Source organism: Dermacentor andersoni, chromosome 8, assembly GCF_023375885.2.
Source record: "Dermacentor andersoni chromosome 8, qqDerAnde1_hic_scaffold, whole genome shotgun sequence".
Lineage (NCBI taxonomy): Eukaryota > Metazoa > Arthropoda > Arachnida > Ixodida > Ixodidae > Dermacentor > Dermacentor andersoni.
The window spans coordinates 31,744,610-31,765,562 of NC_092821.1; the positions used below are offsets into that span (position 1 = coordinate 31,744,610).

Sequence of the window (20,953 nt, forward strand, 5' to 3'; positions counted from 1 at the left end):
AAATCTAACAAAGCCGCATACAACAAGTGGCAGCATATGAGATTAGTGATGAGGGAAGAATCGCTCGCTTACGTCACAGAGCCGGAACCATTGCGCTAGGTTGCAATCAGGCTGGCTGATTCTTTGAAGCCAGACCTTCCTCTGCGCCGCGTCTCGCTTCGCGGATGGAATCCGGACGAGTCGCTTGCCGTCCGTTTCACGTGTGGTGCATCCGAAGGCAGAGTAAGAAGGTATCCCGAACTCATATTTCAACTCGTACGGCTCCTATATATACGCATCTTCGAAGTCATGGCGCTTGCCGCTGTTTTCCTGCGGGAGGAAATGTGGGTAACAGAGGCGAGTCGTAACAGCGGCTACCTGCTTTACGCTCGTCGCCTTCTCTATCTCTCTCCCCTTCCACTTTTTCTCTTTTAACTTGACAGCGTTAGGAGCGCCGTGTCGCAAAAAAATCCTGTGTCGGCGCAGGCGTCAGTGTCCGCGGCCGAGAAAATAATCCCGAACCAACCCCAACCCCGCAGGCTTTCCGCGAGGCGCATATGCGTTGAACTAATTGACTTTCTCAAAGTAAAATGTGTGAGAAAATTCGTAAAGTACGACTTACATACAACCTACAAACATCATAGCGTCAGATTGTAATTTGAATATACAAGAAAGTATAATTCTGTCATGCGGAAACTAAAACAGAAACCTATTTTCACGTTATATACCAGCTGTTTGAAGTCTGTCCCAAAGAAGGAGCGGTATGACACGCTCGGTTCCTTCAAATACCTTCAAAGGCAAAACCATAAAGCTCGCCTTCGTGCATAGCGTTCGCCGCCAACGTTTCCATGGCCAGGTTAAGAGAAAGCTTCCTCCGCTACCGCAGGGAGCGGTTATGCTACCCACCAGTGCACAAAATAATGAGTAAGCCTCAATCCACCACTATGGCGACTACTTCTGACGCGAACTTTCCCAGTCCTCATGCTATACAACCGCATACGACTCCTGGACCTCGTCAAGGACACAAAGCTTTATCGCTTTTCATGACAACATAACGTTTGCATGAGCTGCAGTGGCCGGGGAGCGCCGGAAGCAGTCACGGCGCTTTGAATGATACCGCGTTTGAATCTTCAGGCAAAGCTTAAGCGCCCTTCCTGTTTTTTATCTGCCAAGCCATTTTCTGTGTGCAGAGTAGCCAACGGGAACAACCTCTCTGTAAGCTCCCTGCCTTTCTATGTATTGGTAGCTAACCGGATGGTCATGTGGTTGACCTCATGCCTTTCCTCTACTTGCTTTATCTCTATGTCTCTTAATTTTCGTGGCACACCTTGTACCTGCTGCAGAAAATAAGTATGCAAAGGGAACAGGAAGATTGCCAAGAAGAACAGTGGCTTCTTTTAACACTTATCGTTCATATTCATGTTCTTTCGGACACTTTTGTCAATAACTTTGTTTGAGCTGTTCGAACTTACCAAGCAATAATTGCTACTGTCTTATGACCGGGCTTGTCTATATTGTTATGAAGTTCAAATTTGTGATATTTTGTGTTCTCGCATTTCATTTTGTTCATTTACAAAACCCACTATTTCTTGAAGTACGTCTCTATCTCACACACACATACAAACGGATATAATCTGCATATGTCATCCCCGCTCGTCTATTCTTGTTTACTGTGCGCGCAAAACTAGTGGAAAACCGGCATTATCAACCTTCTTAATCTTTGCAGGCTAACAACGCCGTGTGTAGCGTCAGTCATTATTAGTGGGAAGAAACTCAAACACGCGCCGAGTCATTTATGTGTGAGACCAACCCATTTCTTTTTTTTTCTTGCTATCTTAAAATAAATCTAATATATTAACTTAACTTTATACTAATAATTCACATGCAAGAAATTATTACCCTTGCCTAATTAGTTTTCGATATATAGCCCGTGACCATATGGTCACACTGGGCCTTTACGCTACAGCAAAATACGCGAAGTTAAAAACATTTATTTCAAGCCATGAAACATCACAAAAAACATACATAGCGAATAGTCGAGCACTTATTTATTGTGATATGGCTTAAATCATGGAATACACATGCCGACGTAATACTTTGGGCATTGTGTGTGCACCACGCTGTTCCAATTATCTCATACACACCTCCACCTCTTGCCATTAGGTATTGGTGCAACAAAGTGGGCCACTTGGTCATACCGTGTACGATTCAGGACATCACCAGTCTTCGGGATTCTGCGTTGACCAGGTCCTCTAGGCTTATTGTCCCATCGCATAAGGCATAGCTTTGTGCAATTTGCCGGCGAAATTCCACCTGCGTGACGTTGAACCCTGTGCTACGAATTAGCGCCCAAGCGTTGCTGATAGATACATAACAAAGTCAAGTGAAAATCGGCCACCACCACTTTTTGCCACGGATTGCAATCCAATAGGCGCCTACACTTGCATCCGTCTGGTCCGTACCTCCTATAGAACTTGTGCTGAGCAACAGTGTTTGGATGGGCCACCTTGATTCGCTTCTTCTCAACACAAGAGTACCTGTCTGCAGATGACATTGGCTCTACGCCGTGAATGGCGCTTACGATCGTTACTACAGAATTGTCCATCCAGCGGACAACAATCATCCCATTGTCGCTCAGCACGGGATCTTTGTGCCGGCGAGGTTGGTGCTTGACGAATTCTGGTCAAGCGATAAGGCACTCTTTGGGAACACGGTTCTTCTTCACTGTGCCAGTGCCTTCGTAGCTCTGTGCCTTGAGATGCCTGAGCAGCTGCATGCTTGTGAATAAATTATCAAAACAGAAAAAGAAAGGAAAGTCGTGCGTCTCTGCTGCGAGTTCATCCACCATTTGAAGAAGTGACGCCGCTGCTTTTTCGAAGTCCTTTTCATATTTTTCAGATGTTCCGGGATCCCCTGCTTGCCTTGATACACTTTGAAGTCTACAAGGTATCTGTTCTTGGCATTTAGGCACCATATTTTATACCTGAAGCGGATAGGCTCTCCGCGCATAAACTGTTTACAGCCATCGCGACCATAATACTCTATCATACTTTCGTCATAGCTCAGGTGACGCGCAGGTTGAAAATGCTCCAGAAACCTTGCATTCAATAGTGCCATCGATGGACGCAACTTTACCAACTTGTCACTAAGTGATATGCTTGCATTTGGCACAGTGCAGGAATCGCATTATCTGAACGAAGCGATTTCTTCGCACAGCATTGTAGGCCATCGTGTTTCGCATATCCGTGCCGCTGTCCCAATAGCACTTTTTCCCTGGAAAGCGGTTATAGCCGGACAAAACGAGCACTCCAAGAAAACTTAATTCTTCTTTGGTAACCTCCGGATCGGGCATATTCAAAAATAACACATACGTTCTTGTTTGTTCGAATTGCAGCTCCACGACGGCTTTGTCAAAAAGTTCGAACAACTCAACAGGTGAAAAGTCCTTGTAAGCAGCAAAGTTTCGGTCGGGAAATATGCCAAGGCTTATCTGGAGATCACCCTTTGTGCACTTAGAAACAGTGGATAATTTTGCAGAAATGGCCGCATCAACTACAGAAGAAACCTCTGATGTACCGTCACCTTGCTCGCCGGGGTCGTCACCGTCCGAGCCGCATCCACCAATGCGGCGTCCATCAGAGAAAACAGTTTCAGCGCGGGCTCATAGCTGCCACCTGCTTAGATTGTCAATGAGCCCACCTGAGTCTTCATCGGCCGAGTTTTCATCCGAATAGGTGCTAGCATCTGGCGGCTCGATATAAATCACTGACACGTCGTCATCTTCCTCTACGACTATCTTCGCTATTTCTTCCACCATCAACCTATTGACACGTGTACTTATCTTTATCGGGCAACGACGTTTCGCCGCCTAACAAATGTAATCGCACAGCATGGGACGCGCCTGCATGTATCCGAGGTTTCTGGAAAGGTATCGATGCTTCTATCCGCTGTCTGTTGTCGCCGACACTTATGTTATCTGATTTCATCACCTGACGCGAATGGTGTAGAACTTTGTGGAAGGCACGCGGGTCCCAACGATTAGTCTGGAACATTCGATGACTGCTCTATAAAAGCCGACGCGCTTGACCCGCTGATCAGATTTTCGACGATCGCCGACTGTGTTCGCCGCTTTCGTTGTGCTATAAGTGTAGCCTGTTTTGTGGGCACAGGTTCGCCCAATAAAAGCTAGTTTTGTATTCCACCGTACTGCTTCTTTCTTCACCGTCACTACCACGTGACATCTGGTGGAGGTGCTTGTGCGTTCATGTACCGAACGCCCCCGCAAAGCCGCGATCCAAGCCCGAAGCCCGAGGACAAAACCGACATCGCCCAAGACCAGCGTGCTAGCCGCAGACTGCAAAGACTGCCCCCAGAGCACGGACTTCTGCCTGAAACGACAAAGAAGATCGCCGTGGTCAAGACAAACCAAATGGCTGCCCCAGTGTCCCCCGTTATCCTACAGCAACCTCGGGACCCACCAACCTTCCATGGAGCAGCAACTGAAGACCCGGAATCCTGGTTGGAGACATACGAGCGAATCGCGACTTTCAACAACTGGGACTCCGACGACAAGTTGCGGCATGCATACTTCGCCCTAGAAGACGCCGCCAGAACGTGGTTCGAGAACAGGGAGTCGACAATGACAACATGGGACCTGTTCCGTACCGGCTTCCTGCGCACCTTTACAAGCGTCGTGCGCAAGGAAAGGGCCGAAGCTATGCTGGACGCCCGAGTGCAGCTACCAAATGAGAACGTTGCCATCTTTACGGAAGAAATGAGCCGTCTGTTCCGCCACGCCGACCCGGATATGGCCGAGGAAAAGAACGTACGCCTACTCATGCGTGGTGTGAAGGAAGAACTTTTCGGCGCAATGATACGAAGCCCACCGACGACCGTAGCAGAGTTCCTTCGCGAGGCCACCGGCATTGAGAAGACACTGGAAATGCGGAACCGGCAATTCAACCGCCGCACAAGCTCTACCCACTACGCAGGAATTCAATCACTGGCCACGGACGATCTGCGCGAGACCATCAGGGCCATTGTGCGCGAAGAACTGCGCAAGGTCTTGCCTTCGTCGCAGCCTCAAGTGGCCTCTATCGCCGACATCGTGAAAGAAGAGGTGCACCGATCCCTTGGAGTTCCTGAGGTGCAACCAGAACCACCGCAGCCGGAAGCAATGACCTACGCCGCCGTCGTCGCCCGCCGTCAAGGCCCCCCTGCGCGACCGCGCCAAGGTCCTGCAACACCGCAATTCCGTCGTCCGCCGCCGCCGCCGCCAGCGCGCCCACCCATCGCCCAGCGCACCTATGCGAGGAAGACGGACATTTGGCGAGACCCCGACCACCGCCCGCTCTGCTATCACTGCGGAGAAGCCGGCCATGTGTACCGCCGATGCCCATACCGCGACATGGGACTGAGAGGGTTCGCCGTCAACGCGCCGCGTCCACAGCTTGGGGAGCGCCCACGTGACATTGCCGATTACCTAGCCGGCACTCAGTGGAACTCTCGACGACCGTCCCGTTCGCCGTCACCAGGCCGCTACCTGTCGCCGCAGCGCCGTCCATACACTGGCCCAGCCCGGGGCCGCTCTGCGAGCCCATACCCGGAAAACTAAAAGCAGCAACCGATGGAGGTGCGGTTGCTGTTCGTCGAACTGACGAAGATCCTCCGCCGCCGACGAAGACGACGAAGAGACCATCTCGACGACATAACGACACGCCGCCGTCCCGACGAAGTCTGGAAGCCAAAACTACACCGACGAAAGACGACTTGACGACGCGACGTTCCAACTTCAGTTCAACACGACGCAGCCGTGATCCAACGCCAAGACCTAACTGCAATGCCAGACAAAGAACAACCGACCTCGACGTGCTTCTCGACGGCCACGCAGTCACTGCCTTAGTCGACACAGGGGCCGATTACTCCGTAATGAGTGGACACATCGCCGCCCAGTTGAAGAAAGTTAAGACCGCATGGGAAGGCCCTCAGATTCGCACCGCTGGAGGACACCTCATCACGCCGACTGGGATCTGCACGGCAAGAATAACCATTCATGACCGGACTTACCCTGCCACCTTCGTTATCCTCCAACAGTGTTCACGAGACGTCATTCTCGGTATGGACTTCCTGGACCAACACGGCGCAATCATCAACCTGAAGTCGAAGTCATGAGTAACGCTGTCGGAAGATAAAGCAATGCCGCCGGAGAGCCCTTGTAGTCATCACGCCTTGAGTGTGCTCGAAGATCAAGTGAGCATCCCGCCTCGCTGCAGCATTGTTATTTCGGTCAGCATCGAAACACCCGCTGACGTAGAAGGCGTCATCGAAGGCGACCAACGTCTACTGCTAGACCGTGAAATTTGCGTCGCAAGAGGGATCGCTCGACTGCATGAAGGGAAAACTGAAAGGTTGCTGACAAACTTCAGCCAGGAGTTCAAGCACATCAACAAAGGCACGACGATCGCGTACATCGAGGAAATTCTGGAAACAAGTAATGCGTTTGTCCTCTCGGATTCCGCCGCATCTACCCCGACGACCATGGTTCCCGAACCAGACTACGACATTAATCCAAATCTCTCTATGATTAGGCAACAGCAGCTCAGAAGTCTGCTCCGACGATACAAAGGCTGCTTTTCGACGTCATCGAGGATTCGACAAACACCAGTCGCCAAGCATCGCATAATCACCGAGGAATGCGCTCGACCACTCCGTCAGAGCCCTTACCGAGTTTCTGCGCGAGAACGTGAAGCTATAGGAGAACAAGTCGACGAAATGTTGCGCGACGACATCATCCAGCCGTCGAAAAGCCCGTGGGCATCCCCTGTTGTTCTGGTAAAGAAAAAGGACGGAACCCTACGTTTCTGCGTCGATTATCGTCGTCTGAATAAGATCACGAAGAAGGACGTATACCCCCTCCCACGGATAGACGACGCATTGGATCGGCTCTGCAACGCTAAATACTTCTCGTCTATGGACCTCAAGTCTGGCTATTGGCAAATAGAAGTCGACGAAAGAGATCGCGAAAAGACCGCCTTCATCACCCCAGACGGCCTCTACGAGTTCAAGGTTATGCCATTCGGACTGTGCTCGGCGCCTGCAACGTTCCAGCGCGTGATGGACACGGTTTTAGCAGGATTGAAGTGGCAGACCTGTCTCGTATACTTGGATGACGTCGTCGTCTTCGCCGGAAATTTCGACGTTCACCTTAGGCGGCTGGCAACAGAACTAGAGGCCATCAGGTCATCAGGACTTACTCTGAAGCTGGAAAAGTGCCGCTTCGCTTACGAGGAGCTTCTATTTTTAGGCCACGTCATCAGCAAATCTGGAGTCCGCCCCGACCCGCAGGAGACAGCTGCCATAGCAAAGTTCCCACAGCCCATCGACAAGAAGGCAGTGCGTAGATTTCTTGGCATGTGTGCCTACTACAGGCGATTTGTCAAGAACTTTTCACGCATCGCTGAGCCGCTGACGCAGCTAACTAAATGTGACGTCGAGTTCAAGTGGGAAACGCCGCAGGCCGACGCATTTCAAGAACTCAAACGACGCATGCAGTCGCCGCCCGTACTTGCGCACTTCGACGAGCACGCCGATACCGAAATCCACACTGACGCCAGTAGCCTAGGCCTCGGCGCCGTCCTGGTCCAGAGAAAAGATGGACATGAACACGTGATAGCTTACGCTAGCCGGTCGTTGTCAAAAGCGGAAGGCAATTATTCTACAACCGAAAAGGAATGCCTCGCCATCGTTTGGGCTACAGCGAAATTTCGCCCTTACCTATATGGCAGGCCATTGAAAGTCGTCAGCGACCATCACGCCTTGTGTTGGCTAGCGAATTTAAAGGATCCCTCAGGACGGCTGGCACGGTGGAGCCTGAGACTACAAGAATACGACATCACTGTAACATACAAGTCCGGACGAAAACACTCAGACGCCGATTGCCTATCACGCGCCCCCATTGACCCGCCGCCGCAAGATGACGAGGATGACGACGCCTTCCTTGGAATAATAAGCGCGGAAGACTTCGCCGAACAACAACGAGCGGACCCGGAACTTAAAGGCCTCGTCGATTATTTGGAAGGGAACACCGACATTGTTCCCAGGGCATTTAAGCGCGGATTATCTTCCTTCACTCTTCACGACAGTCTACTCGTGAAAAAGAACTTCTCACCAGTCCGCGCCAATTAACTTCTTGTTGTCCCGTCAGGACTTCGTCCAGAAGTATTGCACGCCCTACATGACGATCCGACCGCTGGACACCTCGGATTTTCCCGAACACTATCGAGGATACAAGAAAAGTATTATTGGCCGCGCCTGACCGCCGACGTCACCCGTTATGTCAGAACATGCCGAGACTGTCAGCGACGCAAGACACCGCCGACAAGGCCAGCCGGATTACTACAGCCAATCGAGCCTCCTTGCCGACCATTCCAGCAGATCGGGATGGACTTGTTGGGACCCTTTCCGACGTCAATAACCGGAAATAAGTGGATAGTCGTGGCGACGGACTACCTCACCCGCTTCGCTGAAACAAAAGCACTGCCGAAAGGTAGCGCAGCCGAAGTGGCGAAATTCTTTGTCGAAAACATTCTGCTGCGACATGGCGCCCCAGAAGTCCTCATCACCGACCGAGGAACGGCCTTTACAGCGGAGCTCACCCAAGCCATTCTGAAATACAGTCAGACAAGGCACAGGAGGACAACGGCTTACCACCCGCAGACGAATGGTCTTACGGAGCGGCTGAATAAGACCCTCGCCGACATGCTAGCGATGTACGTCGACGTCGAACACAAGACCTGGGATGCCGTCCTGCCGTACGTAACATTCGCTTATAACACGGCGGTGCAAGAAACAACACAGATCACGCCGTTCAAGCTGGTCTACGGCAGGAACCCGACGACGACGCTCGACGCCATGCTGCCTCACGTCACGGACGAGGAGAACCTTGACGTCCGTACCTACCTCCAGTGCGCCGAAGAAGCCCGACAGCTCGCCCGCCTGCGAATCAAGAACCAGCAGAGGACCGACAGCCGACACTACAACCTCCGACGACGCTTCGTGGAGTACCAGCCCGGTGACCGTGTTTGGGTTTGGACCCCTATACGCCGACGAGGACTAAGCGAGAAGCTTTTGCGTCGCTATTTCGGACCGTATAAGATCATCCGACGTATTGGCGCACTGGACTATGAGGTCGTGCCAGACGGTATTTCGCTATCACAGCGGCGCCGCTCGCGACCTGAAATAGTCCACGTTGTGCGACTCAAGCCCTACTACCAGCGTTAACGAACTTTGTGGCTTCGCGTAACTGACCTTTGGACTTTATTTGTTTTTTGTTACTTATGTTTAAGAAGTGTCCTTTTGTGTTTCGCTCTCTTATATTTGTAGCATCGGGCCGATGCTTTTTTTTTAAGAGGGGGGTATTGACACGTGTACTTATCTTTATCGGGCAACCACGTTTCGCCGCCTAACAAATGTAATCGCACAGCATGGGACGCGCCTGCATGTATCCGAGGTTTCTGGAAAGGTATCGATGCTTCTATCCGCTGTCTGTTGTCGCCGACACTTATGTTATCTGATTTCATCACCTGACGCGAATGGTGTAGAACTTTGTGGAAGGCACGCGGGTCCCAACGATTAGTCTGGAACATTTGATGACTGCTCTATAAAAGCCGACGCGCTTGACCCGCTGCTCAGATTTTCGACGATCGCCGACTGTGTTCGCCGCTTTCGTTGTGCTATAAGTGTAGCCTGTTTTGTGGGCACAGGTTCGCCCAATAAAAGCTAGTTTTGTATTCCACCGTACTGCTTCTTTCTTCACCGTCACTACCACGTGACACTATTCAGACAATAAAATAAAAAATAATCACTGCAAGAACGCGCCAGCACCCGTGCAAGAGATGAGAATGCAGTTTAAAAAAAAGCTAGGTAGCCTAAAGGCCCAGCGTGACCATATGGCAACGCGCAAGATAACACGCTCGTTCATGGATAAATCAAACATTAATATTTCACAAATGCTCATCGAAGGTCACATATTCAAAGAACAATACGGAGGTAAGGATATCTGACTATTGCTTAAAGAAGTAGTAAAAAAAAAACGCGCTTACCCCTTGCAGCAATGCATGGCAACGCTACTCCCAGAGTAACACTTATTCCCGCCTTTGCGAGGGGCTCAAACAAAACGACTGACAGCTGCTGCCACTTGGTATTCATAAAGGGAACTCTAATCTGTCAAACGGCACGTCAAAGGCGATTTTGGTGCCGTTTTGCTAATCGTAATTAATTGGAATCCACTGTGCAGACTACCGTGACCATATGGTCACGCTGGTCTTTAATGGGCTAATGTCACTCACATATGTTATGTCTCCGCATCTCCTCACTTGGACATCAAAAACTGTTCCTTAAGCCTAACGAATTATTGTGCCGAGCAGCTTTAGCTTCCTATTAATTACTTTGTATTCTTAAGAGTAATACAAATTTCGCAATATGTATTCCGGGGAAAAACGCCATTTAACGATGTTCTTTTTCAATGAATAGTTTTAGAAGTTCACGGAGTTATCGTCAATAGAGGAATATGTTTGTATTCCTCTACGAATGATTTCCACGTAAACGGTTCTGCGCTCGAACAAGAACGCTTACTCGTATACATTACTCCAATTCTTTCTGCAGGTCCATTTTGCATTCCTGGATCCGTTGAGGCTCTTGCATTTGTCAGCACGCCATTTGTGAATGAATCGCTGGAATTCCCGGATGTAGAAATCGTCCTGCAGTCCCTCCCATCCTCAGCGCTTCCCTTGGAATGCTACCTGTCAAACATGGCTCTCCGGAAAGACGTGAGGGGACTGAGTTCGCTGTTTTACTATGTGCAGTATGTCCTTATCGTTTCACGAGACACGGTCAATGTTGTTTTGCGGGTAGTTAAGTGGAGTTACCATTTCTAGGAATGTTGCAATTACAGATACGATAAAATACAATAATATGACAAAAAGAAGCAACCAGCGATTATCGAATGGAATTAAAGAAGAATATAAATGTTTGTGGCGAGCTTCCTCTAACAAAAAAAAAGCTACACAAAAAAGCCTACGTAGCATTAGGACTAAAAAAGCACGGAACTGCACAGCTATTGCGTTGTTTCGTACATTTATTGCCTGCAGTCCCGCTCCTTCCTTTCCAAAACACTGATATGCAGCTGCTACAAAATAGCAGGCGCGTTTCTGTGCGTACAGTTTCCCTGCCAAAATGTAATTTCAGGTCTCGCATTTCACCAAGTGACTGGACGTTGAATCAGGTACGAAGGTGCGTGAAGAAGGCCTAATAGTACTGCCACGAATTTCACGATAAAGGGTGCCCACTCCGCACATCTTCTAAGGATGATTAACGTGACGAGGTTGTGTATGCTGCCTACTGCTTACGTATATATTAATATAAGATATGCAGACCAAAAGCTATTTTTCATATCGCTCACCTCGCAATTCCCGGCACTGACCATACAGGAGTCGTAAGTTATTAACGATATCATATTTAGTGTGGTAAAAAAAAAAAAAAAACTTCAATAACATGTACCATGCACAATCTTGATGAGGGTGTTGAACTTTTTTCGTGGAGGAATGAACGTCGTTAATCACTTCAAATTTTCTTATTTATATAACATATGTTTATTCCTATTCAGGTGTATGACCAATACTTTCTGCCTAAACGCGGAAGACACGGATTTGCGCTCGCTCCACTGGTGAACAGGCCGAAATCGCGAGGTTACGTGAAACTGAGGACAACGAACCCTCTGGACCAACCGATCATTGACCCCAAGTATTTGACGCATCCCGACGATTTGGCGGCGGCAGTTGAAGGTACATAGTTGAAGTAATAAATAAACTATAGCCTGTGTTCTTAATCGTATTCATAACGCTGTCATGAGCATGTCAACGCTTAACCAAAGCTTTCCAAATACGGCAATATTTAAGCACGCACCTATTGAACATATGAGCTGGCGCAAGGGCCATATTTCCAACGTTTCGTCTGAGTGAAGTTTCTTGTACGTCGTAGTAGAGATTTTTGTGTAGACAAGAGTTTACCTGAAAAAGTCCGAACGCCGCTCCTGGTCAAGGAAAATGAGAACTTGTTTCTGGCGATGAGGAGTACCTTCTTACCAAAAATAAATTGTTCTCATAGAGTAAAAATGTTTAGCCTAGTAGGTAACTAGTACCTGGCTTCCCAATTTCTCCCAGAATACACTCGTTCCAGGGTATAAAGAAAGTCGGAGGCCTGCGTGGCACACGCACCACAGTCGCAGCGTGGGCTGGAGGAGCGGCTGCATAGACGCTCCATTTTCGGCAATACACACTAGTAGGTTTCTGTGGCGGGGTCTCTTCGCGTTGTTTTCACGAGAACGAACTGGACTGTCCACCCTGCGTGGACGGCGGATTGCGGCGTGTGCTGCTGTCTGCACAGCGTTCTGTTGAGCCCGACGTTGCCTGGTTGCAGCCGCGCACGTAGCTCCGTGATTGGCTTCTTCGTAGCGGTTCGTACCTTGCGAGGAGGCGCCATGATATGTACCGAAGAGCAAGCACGGCTATCGGGACTACGCGGCGCACATGTGACACCCCGTGAAACGTGGCGGGATACGATGATCTTGTTGTTATTGACGATGATGATTATTTATTGACATCCCCTGCGAAACCGTGGGGAGACCGCCACTTAGCCTGCTTCAGTTAACCAGGGCCAGCGACCTGCAGCATGCAGCTGCAACATGTCGGGACACCTGCGGGAATATCACGCAACTGTGAGACAGTCTGCCCGTATCGACGCTATGCGTCAGGCATTTCACATCGCGTGAGAAGTGGCACGATACAGTCCTAATGAAGATGATTATCATGATAGAGACGAAAATAATTTATTGGCATTCCCTTTCAAACGGGGCGCTGACATAGTCACCTCGCCATCTTGATTTAATGAGGTGTACATGGTTTCTTTTCATTTCATGCTGGCATTTTTGTATAAATCTCCTTAATCTTCCTTTTCTCTCTCTAACCTTCTCCATCTGACATGTACGGATACAGACGCAACTGCTACATTGCGTGTCACCTGGTGTAATAATGTACAACTGCAATGGAAGGTCTGCATGTGTCGACGCTATGTGACTCGCAAGTCGCATCGCGGGTCTCATGGCGCGCTTGGGCTCATCTGTAGGGTATGTTTCCGCTGCAATCTAGCAAACGCTAGCGTGGCTCAGAGGTAGAGTAGCTGATTCGCACGCAGTGGGCCCGGGTTCAGTATCGGTGGCAACTGGGCATTTCTTTTCTAATTCCCGCCGATAGCTCCAACGGACACCTGTGGCGAAGGCAGCAGACATCATCGCCAACCGACACGGCTGTGGCAATGAGCCCACATCTTCTGTCGCCCGTCTTCTGTCGCCCGCGAAGCTTTGGGGGGAGGGTAGAGAAGGGGATCGAGTTCTACTCCGGCCGGCCTAGACGTGCGCCCAGCCTCTGTATTTGAAAGCCGTATGCGACGGGGACAGAGTCCGCCGCGAGCTGTGTTTTCATGGCTTTTGTTCGCATTGATGCGAGACGCAGCAAGAATGTCAGTTCCAGCGTTTCGAGAGCAAGTTTCCGCAGTCATCGAGCGATATATGTTGATGTTTGCTTGTGCACGCGTACCACCATGCTTCTTAATTTAGTTAGGATGCCTATGTTTACTAGTTATACGGTCGATACAACTACTTCGCTTACATCATATAGCTGTGCAGTAATTCGCTATTGCAATCAATGGTTAGCCTTTCGGGCAGTACGGCGACTTCTTTCAATTATCCTAGTACTTACAATAACTGACCAAAAAGATGTGAGCCGTGGGTGCGATTTCAGCTGTCGCAGCACTCTCTCACGGTAGAAGTATTGGCAAACTCTGGCTTCCCCTGTTGTAAGAAACTGCGGTGGCCGCCACTGCAATTCATTTAAGCCGAAAGTCTTACGTGGCTCATATCTCCAATGGCCTTAAAACAATCAGAAGCAGCAGTGCATAATATAGCCCCTAAGCAAGTAAGAGAAATGCAATGACTCATCCCCGGTAATGCTGAGGCTACACGCACTGTTACGTTTCGCCTACGACGCGCGGTATAGCCGGCGCGGATGCAACGGACGCCGGGGCTTCGTTCAAAGCGGCGGACATTTTGGCCCGTTCGGAGCTGCCGCAAAGCCTCCCCGCCAAGCGCGTCCAGGCGTGTTTCAGTGCCACGTGTCTTCGTGTGTGCGTGTGTGTGTGTTGCCCACGCTTGTCAAAGCGCAGCAGCCGGGGAGAGGAGCTCCCCAAGTGTGAAGCGAGGAGGTCTGACCGGCGCCGGCTTGGCGGATGCGTCACTACACTCGTCTCAACGTGTCTCTCAGCCTGTCCGTGCCCCGCCGTCACGTGGTCTCGTCACGAGGCCTTCCTCTTGCCCTCGACTCCGAGAGTATAAGAGCAGCTGCCCCCGGACGCCAAGAGAGAGGCTCCGATTTCTTCTGTTGAGTAACGCGCTCTCCCGTCTCTCCACTTCGGTCAACCTGACCGGCCGCTCTTTTGCGATGCTAGAATAAACAAGTTGTTCTGTTAGCAGTCGACTCATGCTTTGCCAGCACCTTCGGATGCTTCCAGTTGTGCCCCAGGCCGCCAGGCCAACGCTACCCTTGGGGCTTGCGACCCATTTGCAACAACGGGCGTCAGCGCTGAGGTTCCAACAACTGTCTGCCAGCGGTGAGATCGCGACAACGGAGGCCAGTAGCGAAGATATGCGGTTGACTGTATGCTGAGCAGCACAACGACCATCCGGGAGCAGTGCAACGAGCCCTGTGTGATGACTGGTTGCCTGCAGCGGAACGAATGCGTTGAATTCTTGGCTGCGAGGTTTGGTGAGTGCGGGACTTTCTTCTTCTGAGTTTTGCCAGGCTTTTGTTAGTGTCAGAAACAGAGCTGGTAATTGTGGTTGTCGTTGCTGCCGGGTTAGTTTGCGGCAAGACAATAGTAGGCAGTAGAGAAAGCAGCATTCAGAGCAGCCATGGATTTGAAGTCGTTGCGCAAACCGAAATTGCTGGAGCTTGCAAGAGAGTTGGGTCTGGAGGACTCAGACAAACTCAGAAAACCAGAACTGCTAAGGGCTATTCTTGAGTTAGAAGCGGAGGATGACGAGCTGTCGGAATGCCTTGAGACCATTGAGGAGAGGGCAAAAAGACAGCAGCGCGAACTTAAAGAACAGAAAGAGAAAGATGAGCGTGAACGAAAAGAACAGAAAGAAAAAGAAGAGCGTGAACGTAAAGAACAGATAGAACGAGAGCAACAAGAGAAAGAAAGAGAGCGCGACCGTCAACACGCTTTGGAAATGAAGCGTCTCGAGTTAGAGATGGAACGCGCTCGTAATGGAAGTCAGGCACACGGTGCAGGAGAACGAGTATTGTTCAAAATGACTGATCTGATGCGGCCGTTTAAGCTTGGAGAGGACATTGGTTTGTTCCTGGTTAACTTTGAGCGAACGTGCGAGAAGCAGGGGTTCTCTCGGGAAACGTGGCCACAGCGCTTGCTCACTTTGTTACCCGGCGAGGCGGCCGACGTAGTCGCTCGCTTGAATAGAGAGGAGGCAGAGGATTTCGACAAAGTGAAATCGAGTCTGCTAAAAAAGTACAGGCGGTCAGCGGAGGCGTTCCGTCGGAAGTTTCGGGAAAATGAGAAAGGTAAAAGTGAGTCATATACAGAGTTTGCCTACAGGCTTGTGTCAAACATGCAGGAGTGGCTCAAAGAAGAGAAAGCGTTGGGTGATCACGAGAAAGTTCTGCAGTGTTTCGGGCTAGATCAGTTTTATAGTCGGTTACCTGAGAACGTGCGGTACTGGGTCTTGGATAGGCCAGACGTTAGTACGGTGGCTAGAGCCGCTGAGCTAGCCGAGGAGTTTGTGACGCGTCGGGCTCGCGGTGCTAAGGACGGTCAAAAGGGTGAATTTGGCTCCAAGTTTGAGAGGCCGAAGTTAACACCCATGAGAGCAAAGGGGGACAGACGTAGTGCGGATGCGAGTGAAAGCAGTCCGACCGAACCTAAGGAGACGGCGGCAGCCGAAGCCGAACGCAGAAAACGGTTCGAGATGAGGCAAGCGCGCGTGTGTTATACGTGTCAGAAGCCGGGTCACTTTTCGGCGCAGTGTCCAGAAACAAAAACAAAGGCGTGTTTTTGTTATTATGCAGCACTGACGAGAACATGAAGCTTCTCGAGCCTTACATGCGAGACCTCCTCGTGAACGGGAAAGAGTGCCGAGTGCTTCGCGATTCCGCAGCTACAATGGATGTAGTTCACCCCTCCTACGTAGAACCCGATATGTTCACGGGCGAGTGCGCATGGATCAAGCAAGCCGTGGAAGCTCATAGCGTGTGTCTGCCCGTAGCAAAAGTGCTTATTGAAGGACCTTTCGGAGCGCTTGAGACGGAGGCCGCAGTGTCATCTATGCTGCCCCCCCAGTACCCGTACCTATTTTCGAACAGGTCCGATCACCTCCTGCGCGAGAAGGGGCTTTTGTTTGGTGAGGCTAGCGTTCAGGCCTTAACCAGATCGAAGGTTCGGGAGCTCGCTGCAAAGGCGGTAGTTGCGGGGCCGACGTTGTCAAACAATGAGAAATGGTCAGAGGCGCAGCAAGCTGATATTCAGAGCACGTCCGAACTGAATAAAATTCAGCCTGTAGCGTTGAAGGCACCAGATACTGGAGAGGAAATGCCCGACACGGGAAAGTTAGAAGAGCTATCTGCAGATTTGCTCATCGCGCCTACGTCAGACGGACTTAATAGGTTGCTAAAAGTCAGCCGGTCGGCTTTGATAGCCGAGCAAAAGAAGGATGGCAGCCTAGAAAACGTACGCTGCATTGTCAAGGAAGGTATCGCCAAGAAAAATGCTCGCTTTGTGGAAAGAGGTGGGGTCCTGTACCGGAAGTATCTAGACCGCAGGGGAGTGGAGTTCGATCAACTGATCGTGCCTCAGTGCTACCGTCAGGATCTGTTGCGCTTGTCGCATGGGGGTTCGTGGTCCGGACACCTAGGAGTTAAGAAAACTAAGGACCGTCTCTTGCAAGAGTACTATTGGCCAGGGTGTTTTCGGGACGCAGACCACTTTGTGAGGAACTGTGACACCTGTCAGCGGGTGGGCAAACCAGGGGACAAATCGAGGGCGCCGTTGAAGTTGGTACCTATCATTACGGAGCCTTTTAGACGGCTCGTTATTGATACAGTGGGACCTCTGCCGGTAACAGCCACGGGGTACAGACACATTTTGACTGTGATCTGCCCAGCGACAAAGTTCCCTGAAGCAGTGCCGCTTAAAGAACTCAGCTCAGTTGAGATAGTCAATGCACTACTGTCCATATTTGCGCGAGTTGGTTTTCCTGCGGAAATCCAATCAGATCAGGGCACGGTGTTTACGAGCGCTTTGACGACAGCCTTTCTCGAAAGGTGCGGGGTAAAGCTGTTACACAGCTCAGTGCACCACCCCCAGTCGAATTCCGTTGAGACGCTCCACTCCGTCATGAAGCGCGTGTTGAGAGCATTGTGTTTTGAACATCTAACTGACTGGGAGCTGTGTCTGCCTGGGGTGATGTTTGCATTAAGGACCGCGCCGCATGCGGCTACGGGGTTTTCGCCAGCTAAGCTAGTGTACGGTCGCTCGCTGCGTTCTCCGCTTCGCATGCTTCGAGACGGATCACTGCCCTCTCCAATGGCTGCAGACCATCTCTTCCACAAATGGCCGCCTCCTGCGCTGGAGCCTCGCTTTGCAACAATATTCCTTTGAGGTGCGTTACAAAAAGGGGAGCCTCAACGGTAACGCCGATGGCTTAAGTCGAAGCCCCTAACGTGGGAATCAGCCTCAAAATTGTTTGTTACTGATGTTTTTCTTCCTGAGGCAGGATTTTTAACATATTGCTTTTGTGTAGTGTTTCAAAGTGATGATGTGCTTTCTAGTGCAATTTTCCGATTTGTGGACGCGTTCTGAGTGCTGCTAGACTACTGTAAGGAACTAGGCAGTGGTATAAAAGGGGAAAGAGCCTGGCAGGACTTGGTGAGGGTTGTTTCGTGCTTGCTGACTGAGCGGTTGAGTTTCGGCGTAGTTCTAACGCTTGTCGGGAACGAGAACAAAAATGTCAACTCTCCCGAAGTCACTTTGCAGTGTCCTGTGTGAACCTGAACGAGAGAACGAGGCCTTCTCTGTGCGCTGCGCTCAAGAAACGCCGAGGGACGACCGACTTCGGATATGAGCATCATCGAGCGACATCCCTCCGGACAGCGGATGCAGTCCCCTGACCATCGGGATCTCCTTCCCCCGGCGGGGCGGTCTGTTACGTTTCGCCTACGACGCGCGGTATAGCCGGCGCGGATGCAACGGACGCCGGGGCTTCGTTCAAAGCGGCGGACATTTTGGCCCGGTCGGAGCTGCCGCAAAGCCTCCCCGCCAAGCGCGTCCAGGCGTGTTTCAGTGCCACGTGTCTTTGTGTGTGCGTGTGTGTGTGCCCACGCTTGTCAAAGCGCAGCAGCCGGGGAGAGGAGCTCCCCAAGTGCGAAGCGAGGAGGTCTGACCGGCGCCGGCTTGGCGGATGCGTCACTACACTCGTCTCAACGTGTCTCTCAGCCTGTCCGTGCCCCGCCGTCACGTGGTCTCGTCACGAGGCCTTCCTCTTGCCCTCGACTCCGAGAGTATAAGAGCAGCTGCCCCCGGACGCCAAGAGAGAAGCTCCGATTTCTTCTGTTGAGTAACGCGCTCTCCCGTCTCTCCACTTCGGTCGACCTGACCGGCCGCTCTTTTGCGATGCTAGAATAAACAAGTTGTTCTGTTAGCAGTCGACTCATGCTTTGCCAGCACCTTCGGATGCTTCCAGTTGTGCCCCAGGCCGCCAGGCCAACGCTACCCTTGGGGCTTGCGACCCATTTGCAACAACGGGCGTCAGCGCTGAGGTTCCAACAGCACTCATCAAAATGAAGCATGCGTGCATACATTCATTGAAATAACGCATACAACGCACAGAAACGCAGCGCATAGTCGAGTGATACAAAAACCACGAGACCCTCCCAATGGCTCACACCCGGTAAGCAAGCAACAAATGCAATGGCTCATATACCCGTAAGGCTGAGGTTACAAGTGCTCATCAAAGTGAAGCGAGCAGGGCATGCATTCTTTGAAATCACCCACACAACACATAGGCTAGCATAACTTTCAGTCCCCTGCTGAGAGGATGCAAGGGAAAGTCGAAGAGAAACATCGTTGGCGCGAGTCTGACCCCGGTACACGATTGCGCGAAGCCTCAGCTAGGCGTATAAAACGACCCACAGAAGCCGAGCTGCGAAAGCAGCATTGCGACGATGAAAGCCCGCGCATTAGCAAGTGTGCAGCAGGCGTTCGTCTTCCCGTGTTGCAGGAGTGTAGCATGCGACCGAATTTTTGAATCTTTTTGTCTCTATCACGTGACCGGCTTCCCACAGTCGACACACACTTCCGCTTTGACACTCTCGATGCTAACGTAATTAAAAAAAACACTGCTCTTTCTCTCTTTCCTTTATATCTCTCGGTCAGGAGTCAAGATTGCGCTGCGACTCATGAAGAGCGACGCCATGCAGGCCATCAAAGCGAAGCCTTGGGACATCCCTCTAGATGCTTGCGTATCCGAAGGCGCCATATGGAGTGATCCGTACGTGGCCTGCCTTGTACGCCACATGGCTCACACAACGTGGCACGCCTGCTGCACGTGTCCCATGGGCTCGGACGAAAGGGCCGTGCTGGACCCCAGGCTCAGGTACGCTTGTTTTGAGATGAAATTGAGAGTGAGTTATGTGAAACGGGGAAATGATCGTCTCTGCGCCCTTCGCTGTTAACAACCTCAAAATGTACCAGGACATCTTCTTCTAACTAACCCCAGTTTATAATGTAACTGGTCGTCCGACATTTCCCAGTTTATAATGTAACTGGTCGTAAAACTATTTCCAGTTTATAATGTAACTGTAGAAAAGTCAATATGATTAGATGAAGAAAAAAACAACCTCGGCGCACATTTTAAACCGAAATTTCTATTTCGAAATTGCAACTTCGAAGCTTCTTCCACTGACGGCTACTGCCACTTTGGCCTCACTTTTGTGATGTCATGTGCAGTGCGACAAGTGTGTCGTCTGCTTCGCATAAGTTTGTAGCAACATGATTTGACATGCCGTATTTTGGTTGCTATGCGCGCGTTCGCAACAAAGGATGCGGCAAGGGAGCATCTATTGGATCGTACCCGTAGTTCTTTCAGTCCCGGGATAAAAACACACAAGTAAACATTTATAGGAACTAACAATTGGGCTGACCGCCGACCAACACGCGCTTCGCGCATGTTGCACAACTTAATCACGTGGAATTCACTTCGTTGTGTCAGTCTTCCGTGTTGCCAGACTGCTGTACGGTTCAAATACGATATTATACTCGGAAATTTTCTACCACGTAGAATGGGGTCGAATGTCGCCCCCTTGATGCCGGACGTGTATGACATAACAAGCAAATATAGCGCAATCTAGAAAATTTGCCTTCATGGTCTATCTAATTAAGAAAGTAGGGCTCCTATGGACATATGGTCAGTAGGAGTGATATAGTGATAGCACATGGCGGGAAAGCTTAATACCGGAGCACTGGCATGCTACCTTGACACCAGAGCACTTATCAAGCGTTATTCGTTTTCATACATAGCAATAGAAGTAGGGCTCCTATGGACATATGGTCAGTAGGAGTCATATATAGTAAGTAGGAATCATATAGTGATAGCACATGACGAGAGAGCTCAATACCGGAGCACTGGCATGCTACCTTAACACCAGAGCACTTATCAAGCGTTATTCGTTTTCATACATAGCAATATCGAGCACATTTTAGAAAAGGCAAAGCCTGGTCATCGAAGACCGTAACGAGAACGCGGTGGTTCCCGGTTGCGCGCATTTCGCGAAACTGTCCGAAATATTTCAAGTGG

At 50.5% G+C, this 20,953-nt stretch overlaps 1 protein-coding gene across 1 annotated transcript in view; it reads left to right on the forward strand.

Annotated features, from left to right (window-relative positions):
- LOC126526179 (4-pyridoxate dehydrogenase-like) overlaps positions 1-20,953 on the forward strand; it is a 69,208-nt gene that overhangs the window by 42,825 nt on the left and 5,430 nt on the right. Inside the window, exons 8-10 of the mRNA XM_050174123.3 lie at positions 10,642-10,805; positions 11,642-11,819; positions 19,534-19,753. Of these exons, the coding sequence (XP_050030080.2) occupies positions 10,642-10,805; positions 11,642-11,819; positions 19,534-19,753 (562 nt within the window). The remainder of the gene's footprint in view (positions 1-10,641; positions 10,806-11,641; positions 11,820-19,533; positions 19,754-20,953) is intronic.